Below are 13485 nucleotides of genomic sequence, written 5' to 3'. Positions count from 1 at the left end.
AGAATTTCAAAATTAGATCCTCAAAAGGTAGTAACGTCTGGATTACTCCCACTGCCATGTGCGAGTGAGGGTAGGAATAGGAGGACAGAGCAGACGAACACATGGTCAAGGAGCTGGTGCAGGAGAAGGATTCACATTTTTGGATCATTGAAATCGCTACTGTAGTAGAAGGGACATGACTGCCAGACCACTCAGACCCTTTGGCATCATGGTAGCGCAAAAAAACCCACCTACACACTAAAACAGCAGTTAATGAACTTAAAAGTCCCTATATAAACAGGCAAACTGATGTCGTTTACAAAAATACTGTGCAAGAACTGTAACAAACGCTACATTGGACAAACAGGCACAAAAGTAGCCACCAGGAAACATGAACATCGACTAGCCACAAAACGACTTGACCCTCTCTCACTAGTATCCTTACATACAGATAACAAAGGACATCACTTTGACTTGGACAATATATCCATCCTAGAACAAGCCAAACAGAGACATGCATGAGAATTCCTGGAAGCATGACATTCCAACCGGAACTCTATCAACAAACACATTGACTTAGACCCCATTTACTGCCCCCTGAGAAAAAGAACAGAAATGACATCACCATAGGAAATTATATCACTGACCCAAAGAAACCCAAACATATAAACAGAAAGCAGGAATCATCAGCGGTGCTTCATCCGAGGGCTCACTGAAGATGTTACCTAGTATGGTGACGAAACGTCTGAAAATGAACCTTCCAGCTCAGTGAGCATAGAGTCATAGAGATGTACAGCATGGAAATAGACCCTTTGGTCCAACTCGTCCATGCTGACCAGATATCCCAACTCAATCTAGTCCCACCTGCCAGCACCTGGCGCATATCCCTCCAAACCCTTCCTATTCATATACCCATCGAAATGCCTATTAAATGTTGCAATTGTACCAGCCCCCACCACTTCCTCTGGCAGCTCATTCCATACACATACCAACCTCTGCGTGAAAAGGTTGCCCCTTAGGTCTCTCTTATATCTTTCCCCTCTCCCCCTAAACCTATGCCTCTAGTTATGGACTCCCCAACCCCAGGTAAAAGACTTTTATCTATTTATCCTATCCATGCCCCTCATAATTTTGTAAACCTCTATAAGGTCACCCCTCAGCCTCCGATGCTCCAGGGAAAACAGCCCCAGCTTGTTCAGCCTCTCCCTGTAGCTCAGATCCTCCAACCCTGGCAACATCCTTGTAAATCTTTTCTGAACCCTTTCAAGTTTCGCAACATCTTTCCGATAGGAAGGAGACCAGAACTGCACGCAATACTCCAACAGTGGCAACCAATGTCCTGTACAGCTGCAACATTACCTCCGAACTTCTGTACTCAATATTCTGACCAATAAAGGAAAGCATACCAAATGCATTCTTCACTATCCTATCTACCTGCGACTCCACTTTCAAGAAGCTATGAACCTGCACTCCAAGGTCTCTTTGTTCAGCAACACTCCCTAGGACTTTACCATTAAGTATATAAGTCCTGCTAAGATTTGCTTTCCCAAAATGCAGCACCTCACATTTATCTAATTAAACTCCATCTGCCACTTCTCAGTCCATTGGCCCATCTGGTCCAGATCCTGTTGTAATCGGAGGTAACCCTTTTCGCTGTCCACTACACCTCCAATTTTGGTGTCATCTGCAAATAATAGACAAGATCTAAAAGTTGAAGTTCTAAATTGGAGAAAGGCCAATTTTGACGGTATTAGGCAAGAACTTTCAAAAGCTGATTGGAGGCAGATGTTTGCAGGTAAAGGAATGGCTGGAAAATGGGAAGCCTTCAGAAATGAGATAACAAGAATCCAGAGGAAGTATATTCCTGTCAGGGTGAAAGGGAAGGCTGGTAGTTATAGGGAATGCTGGATGACTAAAGAAATTGAGGGTTTGGTTAAGAAAAAGAAGGAAGCATATGTCAGGTATAGACAGGATAGATCGATTGAATCCTTAGAAGAGTATAAAGAAAGTAGGAGTCTACTTAAGATGGAAATCAGGAGGGCAAAAGGGGACATGAGATAACTTTGGCAAATAGAATTAAGGAGAATCCAAAGGATTTATACAAATATATTAAGAATAAAGGGGTAACTAGGGCGAGAATAGGGCCCCTCAAAGATCAGCAAGGTGGCCTTTGTGTGGAGCCACAGAAAATGGGGGAGATGCTAAATGAATATTTTGCATTAGTATTTACTGTGGAAAAGTACATGGAAGATATAGACTGTAGGGAAACAGACGGTGACAACTTGCAAAATGTCCAGATTACAGAGGAGGAAGTGTTGGATGTCTTGAAACGGTTAAAGGTGGATAAATCCCCAGGACCTGATCAGGTATACCAGAGAACTCTGTGGGAAGCTAGAGAAATTACTGCTGGGCCTCTTTTGTATCATCGATAGTCACAGGTGAGGTGCCGGAAGACTGGAGGTTGGCAAATTGCATCCAGAAGGGACCTGCATAAGGAGGGTGGACTGCAACTGAATTGAAAGTGGACTAATATACTGGCTGGGAAATTTGCTAGACCTGCTCAGAAGAATTTAAATGAGGAAGGGGGGATCCCAGGAAGGTAGGGAGGAAAGTGATCAGTCTGAGACTGGTACAATTGGAAAAAAAATAAGTCAAACAGACAGGGTAGGCAGGAACAAAGCAGAGGACGAGGTAGGACTGATAAATTAAACTGCATTTATTTCAATGCAAGAGACCTAATAGATAAGGCAGATGAACTCAGGGCATGGCTCGGAACATGGGACTGGGATATCACAGCAATTAGAGATATAGCTGAGGTATAGACAGGACTGGCAGCTTAATGTTTCAAGGTATAGGAAAGATAGAACAGGGGCCAAGAGAGGAGGAGGAGCCGCATGTTTGATTAGGGATAAATTCTGGTTGTACTGAGGGAGGATATTTCCTGGGAATACATCCAGGGAAGTTATTTGAGTGGAACTGAGAAATAAGAAAGGGATTGCACTATAAACCTTCCAATTGTCATCACAGAATCCCTACAGTGTGGAAACAGGCTCTTTAGCCCAACAAGTCCACACCAACCCTCCAAAGAGTAACCCACCCAGACCATTCCCCTACCCTACATTTACCCCTGACCAATGCAACTAACCTGCGCACCCCTAAACACTATGAGCAATTTAGCATGGCCAATTTACCCCTAACCTGCACATCTTTGGATTGTGGGAGGAAACTGGAACACCCAGAGGAAACCCACACAGACTTGGGGAGAGTGTGCAAACTCCACAAAGACATCACTCGAGACTGGAATCGAACCCGGGATCCTGGTGCTGTGAGGCAGCAGTGCTAACCACTGAGTCACCGTGCCATTTTAATATGTAAGGAGATCTCAGTTATCTAAAAGAATAATAAGGTGTTTATATTAAGGGATCTTAACTTTCCAAACTGGGACTGCCATACTGTTAAGAGCTTGGATGGAGAGGGATTTGTTGTGTGACAAAAAACTGGTTCAATATGTGGATGAACCTACGAGAGAAGGTGCAAAACTTGACCGAAAACTCTTACGAAATAAGGCAGGGCAGGCGATTGAGATGTCAGTGGGGGGCACTTTGGGACCAGTGAACACAATTCTATTAGTTTTAAAACAGCAATGGAAAAGGATAGACCAGATCTAAAAGTTAAAGCTCTCAAATGGAGGAATGCCAATTTTGACAGTAATGAGCCACAACTTTCAGAAGTTGATTGGGGGGGGTGCGCGGAAAGAGGGGGGCAGATGTTCACAGGTGAAGGGATGACTGAAAAATGGGAAGCCTTCAAACATGAGATAATGAGAGTCCAGAGTGAGTATGTCCCTGTTAGGGTGAAGGGCAAGGCTGGTAGTTATGGGGAATGTTGGATGACCAGAGAAATGGAGGTTTTGGTCAAGAACAAGAGGAAAGTACAGACCAGGTATAAACAACAGAAATCGAGTGATTATCTAAAAGAGTATAAAAGAAGCAGTACACTTAAGAGGGGCATCAGGAGAGCAAGAAGGTGACAAGGTAACTTTGGCAAATAGGGTTAAGGAGAATCTGAAAAGGATCCTACAAACACATTGAGGATCCTAGAATTACCAAAGAGTAACAAGGGAGAGAGTAGAGCCCCTTAAAGATCCTTATGTGTGGAACTGCAGAAGATGGCAGGGATACTAAATGGGTATTTTGCATCAGTCTTACTGTGGAAAAGGATATGGAAGATAGAGAATGTGGAGAAATAAATAGCAACATCTTCAAAAATGTCCATATTACAGATACTGGTTGTCACAAAATATATAAAGGTGGATGAATCCCCGGTACTTGATCAGGTATACCCTAGAACTCTGTTGGAAGCTAGGGAAGGGATTTCTGGGCTCCTTACTGAGATATTTGTATCATCAATAATCACAGGTGAGATGCCAGAGGACTGGAGATTGGTTAATGTGGTGCCACTATTTAAGAAATGCGGTAAGGAAAAGCCAGGGAACTTTAGACCAGTGAGCCTGACACTGGTGGTGGGCAAGTTGTTGGAAGGAATCCTGAGGGACAGCATTATATGTATCTGGAAAGGCAAAGACTATTTAGGGATAGTCAACATGGCTTTGCGCACGCAAAAGTTGATTGAGTTTTTGAAGAAATAATGAAGAGGATTGACGAAAGCAAAGTGGTTTACTTGGTCTACTGGACTTCAGTAAGGCATGCAAGAAGGTTCCTCATGGTAGACTGGTTAGCAAGGCTAGGTCACATGGAATACAGTGAGAACTAGCTTTTCGGATACACAATTGGCTTGAAGGTAGAAACAGAGGGTGGTAGTGGAAGGTTGCTTTTCCGTCTAAGGCCTGTGACCAGTGCTGTGCAATAATGATCGGCGTTGGATCCACTGCTTTTCGTCATTTACATGAATGATTTGGATGTGAACATCAGAGCTTTGGTTAGTAAGTTTGCAGATGACATCAAAATTGGAGGTGTAATGCACAGCGAAGAAGGTTATGTCAGAGTACTACGTGGTCTTGATCAATGGGCCAATGGGTCGAAGAACGGCAGATGGAGTTTAATTCAGATAAATGCGAGGCGCTGCATTTTGGAAAGGCAAATCGGGGCAAGACTTATATACTTAATGGTTAGGTCCTGGGGAGTGTGGCTGAACAAAAGAGACCTTAAAGTCCAGTTTCATAGTTCCTTGAAGGTAGAGTTACATATACGTAAGATGGTGAAGGTGGCATTTGGTTTGCTTGCCTTTATTGGTCAGTGCATTTAGTGCAAGAGATGGGAGGTCATGTTGCGGCTTTTAAGGACATTGGTTTGGCCACCATTAGAATACTGCACACAATTCTGATCTCCCCGTCACAGGATGGACGTTCTGAAACTTGAACAGATTCAGAAAGGGTTTACATGGATGTTGCCATGGTTAAGAATCGGAGTGCAGGGAGAGACTGAATGGACTGGGGTGATTTTCCCTGGAGTGTCGGAGGCTGACAGGTGACCTTATAGAAGTTTACAAAATCATAAGGGGCATAGATAGAGTAAATAGACAAGATCCTTTCCTCCCGGAGTGGGGGAGTCCACAACTAAAGAGCATTAGTTTAAGGCGAGAGGGAAAAGATTTAAAAGGGACCTAAGGGGCAACCTTTTCTTCACACAGAGTGTGGTTATGTATGGAATGAGCTGCCAGAGGAAGTGGTGGAGGCTGGTACAATTGCAACATTTAAAAGGCATCTGGATGGCTAGACAAATAGGGAGGGTTTAGAGGGATATGGGCCAAATGCTGGCAAACGTAACTAGATTTATATAGGATATCTGGTTGGCATGAATGAGTTGGACCAAATAGCCTGTTTCTGTGTTGTGTATGCAGTGGAACAGTATTTTTGATCAAAAACAAATGCTGCAAACTATTTTGCTCACACTGCTGAAGCCTAAAATACAAGTACCCCTGTAATCTCAAAGTTTGATCACTTTCCGCAAATTCAAATCAACAGCACAGAAAGAGAAGTTATTCAGGTTCATTTGACAGCTTGTAATTTCTAATAAACCTTATATTTCTCTGCCTTGCATCCTAAAACAGGTGCTCATTGGATTTGAATGATTTCTATCACATGCTCCCTTGAACTAGTCTCCCAATCAGTCTCTCAGGTTTCGCTGTAACATTACTCAAATCAACAAAGCCAAAGAATATGTCATATTTTATACTAAAGAAATTATTTCTCAACTATTCAAAGGGACCCAATAAGTCAGAAGGTCATAGATTTTAATTTCCTTTCCCCATTCAGAAAATCATATGACTTTATCCATGACTGCCTTAAAATGACAAAATGAAAAGTACCCAAGACTGGAAATTCAATAGGAAATCAAGGACACAGTCATGTCAATAATAGTACATCATAGAAACATGCATGAGAAATGAACACAATAGTTTGAGCACCAGCAGACAGCATCACAAAAAATGAAAGTTACAACTGGATCTTCCCACTTGAGTTCCCGGTCAGCAAAAATTGGGTGGTGGAGTAGCATTCAGGTAGTGACAGAACCATTCATAAAAGATTTCAAGTAAGTTACCTGCCCTTTTTACAGTACTAATGAAGAACACATATATTCTTCCCTTGAAAAAAACTGACAGGAAAGACAAATGTATACACTTCATCAGGATCAAGCTGACAGTTCTTTTTAAAAAAATCTTTCCACAAATTGTGGGTGTACACCCATACCATTGTTAGGAACATATTCCTGTGATTTTAACCCAGCAACAGCAAAGGATTGGCATATAGTTTGAAGGAGACCCTACAGGTCTTGCATATCTGATGTTCTCGCATATCTGTTCTTGTACTTCTCGGTGATACACAACTTTTGAAGATGCTGTTCATAGTGAGTTACGGCAACTTATCTAGTAGATGGTACCCAATGCAGTCACTTTCCAACATGGTGAAAGGAGTGAAGGTTAAGGGATGCCAATCAAGTGTGCTAATAGATAGTGTGGAGTATTTTGTGTTGTCCAGTTGCACTTGTTCCGATCTGGAGCTTTTTAGATGGCAGACAGGATTTGAAGAGTCAGAATGTGACTTACCACAGATATCCCAGCCTCTGGCTTGCTTTTATAGTAATTGTATTTAAATGACTTGTCTAGTACAGTGTCTGATTAATGGTAACCCCAGTGTGTTGGTATTGGTAGATGCACTAAAGGTAATGCTGTTGGATGTCAAGGAAGCATGGTTAGATTGTCTCTTGGTGGAGATGGTCATTGCATGGCACTTGTGTAGCATGAATGTGATTTGCCCCTTATCAACTCCAGCTTGAATACCGTCACACAAATATTTGAACAAAGAACAAGTTTAGTTCACTCAGCCCCTTTGAGCCTGCTCGGTCATTCAGTAAGATCATAGCTGCTCTGATTTTAACCTCAACTCTACATTCCTCCATATTAGATTAGATTAGATTCCCTACAGTGTGCAAACAGACCCTTTGTCCACTCTGACCTTCCAAACAGTAACCCACCCAGACCCACTTCCCTCTGATAATGCACCTAACACGATGGGCAATTTAGCATGGTCAATTCACCTAAACTGCACATCTTTGGACAGGGGAAGGAAACCGGAGCACCTGGAGGAAACGCACGCAGATATGGGGAAAATGTGCAAACTCCACACAGACAGTCGCCAGAGGTTGGAATTGAACCTGGGTTCCTGGTGCTATGAGGTGTAGTACTAACCACTGATGCACCATGCTGCCCAAACAATCTCCAATAATCATTCATTCCCATAGTAACCAAGGATCTATCCAGTTCTGCCTTAAAAATATGTTAAAAGTCTGCATCCATTGCCTTTTGACGAAGGGAATTCCAAACATTTTAACCCTCGAAAGAACAAAAATTTGCTTATCTCTGTTTTAAAGGGCGCTTAATTTTACAGTACGATCTCTGGTTCTCAATTCTCCTCCAACTTAACCCACTTGGCTAAGTTCCCTCAGGATTTTACACACTTCAATTAAGCCACCTCCAACTCTTCTTAAGTTCCACACGATACTGTCTTGCATTTCCTCATAAGGCAGTCCTCTTATTTCCAGTATTATTCTAGGAAATCTTTTCTGAACTGCTTTCAACCTTTAACATCCTTCCATAACTACAGTGTCCATTACATGCACAAGATCTGGTCTCACCAGAGCCCTGTATAACTGAGGCATTACCTCTCTACTCGATTCAATTTGCCTTGCAACATTCTATTAGCTTTCTCATTTACTTGCTGTAGCCTACTAGCCTCCTGTGATTCATACACTAGGATACCTGCATCTCTCTGCATCTTCGAGTTCTGCAACCTCACACTGTTTGGATTTTTACTTCTCCCTGCTTAACAGCATTTTTAATTTTGTCCAGGTCTTGCTACACATGGACAAGGACTGCTCCAGTATGCCTAATTTGCAAATAGGACTGAATTGTGACCATAAGCAGAACCTAAACTGGAAGACCCACGTAAATATGGTGGCAACAGAACAAGTAAGAAACCAGGAGTCCTGTAGTGAGTAACTCATCTCCTAAGTCTGCAAAGTCTATCCACCATCTAGGAGGCATAAATCAGGAGACTGTGGAATACGCCCTACTTGCTTGGATGGATGCAGTTCCAACAATACTCAAGATGCTTGACAGCCAGCAGAATAAAGCAGTCTATTTAACTGATACCATTCCATGAACCACCAATGCACAGTAGAAACTGTGTACAATCTATAAGGTGCACAGCAGAAATCCATCAAAACTCCTTTCACAACATCTTCCTATTCCATGACCACTATTATTTAGAAGGGCAAGGGCAACAAGTAGATGGAAACACCACCAGATACAAATTCCCCTCCAAACCACTCATCATTCTGATTTCAAAATATATTGTCGCTCCTTTAGTGTCACTGGTCAAAATCCTGCAACTCGCTCCCTAAAAGCATTGTGGATGTACCTACACCAAATAGACTGCTGTAGTTCAAGAAGTCGGCTCACTACATCTTCTTGAGGGCAGCTAGGGATGGGAAATAAATGCTGGTTCAACCAGTAAACCTATACTCTACAAATAATGTTTTTAAACTTATCATGATGGAGGGAAGTTCACTGATGTAGCAATAGAAGATGGTTGGGCCTGGAACAGGAGAATTCAACCAATGGAGAGTATTCTGATTCCCATTGATTCCAGTTTGCTGTCGCTCCTTGACACCACACTCAGACAATTGCTACTTTGAGGTTAAGGGCAGTCAATCTCACTATGCCTCTGAAATTCAGTTGTCTTTTGTCCATTTTTGGATCAACGCTGTGGAGGTCAGAATTAAGTGGCCTGAACAGAACCTAAACTGATTATCATTAAGCAGGTTATGGGGTGGATCGAAGGGACTGTTTCTGTGCTGTACATCTCTATGACTCTATGATGAGTAAGTACTGCTTCATAGGACCATCTACGACACCTTCCATCACTCTGCTGATGAATCTGAGTAGACTAATATGATAGCAGAGATCCACAGGAACAGAACTGAATTTATCTTCCTTTTTTGAAAAGGATATAGCTGGGCAATTTTCCAAATTCCCAGGTAGCTGCCGGTGTTGTAGCTGTACTGAAACAGCAATTTCTGGAGCACATATCTTCAGAACTGTTGCCAGAAAGTTATATCCTTATCCTTCAGCAATTAGTGATATCAACGTAGAATGAATTGAATTGGCTGAAGTCTGGTACCTGTTGAGCTGAGGACCTCAAGATGGGGCCAAAATGGATCATCCATTTAGTGTTTCTGACCAAAAATGACTGCAAATGTTTTGTCTCCACAAGGACCGCTTGACAGTGACTCCTATCAACACAATCATGGACTGATGTTAAAACAACAGGATGAGGATGAGGAGGAGGAGGAGGTCAATTAGGCTTTTTGTTGGTTACCTCACCATTTGCCACAGACCCAGTCTTGCTGCGTCATAGTAATACCATAACTGAGTTGGCCAAATCCTAAGCCAGCCTTGGTGACGGAGTACTGAAGTCCCCCATCTCGAGTACATTCTGAACCTTTGACAATCAACAGGATGTTTCCTTTGCATGTTTGACCTGATGCCATGAGGCTTCATCGGCTCCAGCATAGATGCTGAACACTCCTGCAGTAACCTCTCTGTTGCTTGATTTGTCAAGGCCTCCAATTTTGGCACAATCCCCAAATAGAGTCATGGAGTCATACAGTGTGGATACAGATTAGTCCATGCTGACCATGTTCTCAAACTAAGCTCACCCATCTAAAACTTTTCTATTCATGTACCTATCAAAATGTCTCTTAATCTTGTAACTGCACCAGCATCCATCACTTTCTTGAGCAGTTCAGATTAGATTCGATTAGATTACTTACAGTGTGGAAACAGGCCCTTCGGCCCAACAAGTCCACACCGCCCCGCCAAAGCGCAACCCACCCAAACCTCTACATTTACCCTTTAACTAACACTACGGGCAATTGAGCATGGCCAATTCACCTGACCTGCACATCTTTGTGACTGTGGGAGGAAACTGGAGCACCCGGAGGAAACCCACGCAGACATGGGGAGAACGTGCAAACTCCACACAGACAGTCGCCTGAGGCGGGAATTGAACCCGGGTCTCTGGCGCTGTGAGGCAGCAGTGCTAACCACTGTGCCACCGTGCCGCCCACGAACCATTCCACGAGTGCCATCACTCCACACACGAACTACTTTTTGTGTAAAAAAGTTGTCCCAATGTCATTTTAAAATCTTTTTCCTCTCACCTTAAAAATATGGCCCTACCCTATATAGACCTTTGCTATTCACCTTACCTGTGCCTCGCATGACTTCATAAACCAGTATAAAGTCATCCTCCTATGCTTCAGTGAAAAAGAAATCCCAGCCCAATCGGCCTATTTTCATAATTCAAATCTACCATTCACAGGAACATCTTGGTAAATCTTTTCTGAACCCTCTCAAATTTAATAATATCCTTCTTAAACGTTGGTAAGGAGGACATTATAGGATCAACAGGTCTAGTTTTGCAGTTGCCATTTACAGTGCCTAGAGTGATGGCAGGTTTCATTCCTTATTCTTTATTTCTTATTTTCATGCCTTTTGATGATTCTGTGGAAGTCTGATAGAACAGAAAGTCTTGCTAGGCCATTTCAAAGGGCAGTTTAGAGTCAACCACATTGCTGTGGATCTAGAATCACTGACAAATCATACTAGGTAAGGACAGCAGGTTCTTTCTGTATGAATACTTTAATGCATCAGATGAATTTTTACAATCAATAATGCTTCATGGTCACTATTGCCAACTCTTAATTCCAAATTCATTCATCTTGTTCAAATTCCACTAGATGCCATCTTAAGTTTTGAACCTACATCTCCACTGAATTGCCACTAGGCCACTGTCTCCCCATAGCTTCTCTATCACTAAAGATTGCTGAATAAATCAATAAGCACATGGTAAAGTTCATGTTAATTCTGTAACATTCAAGTAATTTCCAAGGAATAACAATTTTCTTTTTTGAAAAAAAATTAGTTTAGACTAGATTCCCTACAGTGTGAAAACAGGCCATTTGGCCCAACAAGTCCACAATGACCCTCTGAAGAGTAACCCACCCAGACCAATTCCCCAACCCTATTACTCTACATTTCCCCTGACTAAACATTATGGGCAATTTGGCATGGCCAATTCACTTGACCTGCACATCTTTAGATTGTGGGGAGAATCTGGAACACCTGTAGACGCGGGGAGAATGTGCAAACACCACACAGACAGTCGCCCGAAGCAGGAATCAAACCCAGATCCCTGTCACTGTGAGGCAACAGTGCTAATCACTAAACCATTGTGCTGCCCCAGTTAGTCTGCAAAAAACAAACTGTACAAGTTCAATATTCTAACATCAAATACATAACATCTACATTTGTTGCATCATAAATACGCGATCATTAAATCTAGATTAATAGAACTACTGCAGCCCCATGAAGGTCACTGCTCAAATTGCTTAAGTTTAATTACACTGGCATCACAGGCCTTTGTTTCTTTTCATAATCTCTCACCTCTTGAAAGTTATGCTGAGTGAATTTGTCAGCAATCCGCAGCAGTTCTCTACAGGAATGGGTGTCCGCAAAAGCTCGGATTCCCAAGCAGTTGGATGGATCAAGTTGCCTCTTCAGAAACTCACAGCACGCTTCCTGGATCTCAGCCAGCTGCAAGAGGCAGGCAGCCGGCAGCAAGGTCTGCACATTCCCCTCTTCTACTGTTATCTGAGAGGTGTAAGCAAAGTCAATCAGCAACTCCATGGCACGTTCATCAATGTCACGGATCACCACCTCTGTCTGCCGGCTTTCTGCAAGCTCACCTGTGAACATAGCTCGAAAATAGGGGCTGCAAGCTGATAGAATCACTCGATGTGCGTAAATCTTTTTTGCACCCACAACTAGCACCACATCACAAAGTTCCCGGTGCTTCCTCAGGAGGTTGATCACTTCTAAAGTCTGCCGAGGGTGTTTATCGGATACAAATGGCATCCTGGCCGGTTGTGGTACTCCTTCGGGCAGTTTGTTGGGGTCACCAAGTGTACATCGACTAGTGACATCCATTCCTACCTCTACTGGTCGAGCACTGATGCACCTGAAAGGAGAAGGCAAAGGAAATCAGTTGAGCCTCAATATGTTAAATGTACACATTATTTATGTACAGGTTACCCGATATAAAAAAAGTTAACCATTCAATTTGAAATTATAATCCATCATATCATTATAGTCATGCAATACAAAGGACTACCCAGGAGAGCTAAGATGTTGCATCATTCTATGACAAGATACTGTCAATCATCAACCCAATGCACCAAGTTACAGCATCAACAGGGCAACCTCAGAGGAATAGGAATGGGAGGAGGGGAAAAGTAATGGTTGGCTCTGGGAATGCTGCTCAATATGATTGGCACATAAGAGAAATAGAACTAACCCGCTTTACTATTTAATACCAGTGCAGCTATTCAGGTTTAACATTGATAGAGAAGTCTTGGAGCATGTTAGCCTTCTCATTTCTCCAGTTGCAGAAAGGGAACATGGAGAAAATGAAAAAAGACAAAGCTTAAGAGGAATGGATTTTAATTTCCTCAAACTGTATTGTATCAGTGATTTACAAAAGAGTTAATATAGGTATTGCAGTTAACACATTAACTTGCCAAAATTATTTGGCACTCTATTGATAATCACAATTACTGCAGTTGCGCAGAGCAAATACAGGCAATAGAAATAACATCACAATAACATAAAGAAATAAAATAAAAATGACGTTTGTTATTATTAATGTCATTAATATAGTGATTTGATATTCAGACTCCATCTGCACATTACATAATAGTTGTTTTTCAAGTAGTTAGAAAGCAACTGCCATTCATATCTACCACTATGACCTCCACCAACCCTCATAATGACCAATCTTATTCCTTACGGTGGAGGCAATGGCTTCATGGTATAGTCGCTAGTCAAAAAGTGTGGTCCTGGAAACGCATAGCCAGTCAGGCAACA

General features: G+C 42.3%; 1 protein-coding gene across 2 annotated transcripts in view; it reads right to left on the bottom strand.

Annotated features, from left to right (window-relative positions):
* klhl20 (kelch-like family member 20) overlaps positions 1-13485 on the bottom strand; it is a 98657-nt gene that overhangs the window by 49010 nt on the left and 36162 nt on the right. For both annotated transcript variants that reach the window (XM_072573443.1, XM_072573444.1), the window contains exon 2: positions 12007-12580. In XM_072573443.1, coding sequence (XP_072429544.1) covers positions 12007-12549 — 543 coding nt within the window. In that variant the 5' untranslated portion in view covers positions 12550-12580. The remainder of the gene's footprint in view (positions 1-12006; positions 12581-13485) is intronic.

The sequence above is a fragment of the Chiloscyllium punctatum genome, chromosome 7 (assembly GCF_047496795.1).
Source record: "Chiloscyllium punctatum isolate Juve2018m chromosome 7, sChiPun1.3, whole genome shotgun sequence".
Classification (NCBI taxonomy): domain Eukaryota; kingdom Metazoa; phylum Chordata; class Chondrichthyes; order Orectolobiformes; family Hemiscylliidae; genus Chiloscyllium; species Chiloscyllium punctatum.
The sequence above is the reverse complement of the archived record's forward strand: the minus strand, read 5'-3'. Positions and strand labels throughout refer to the sequence as shown.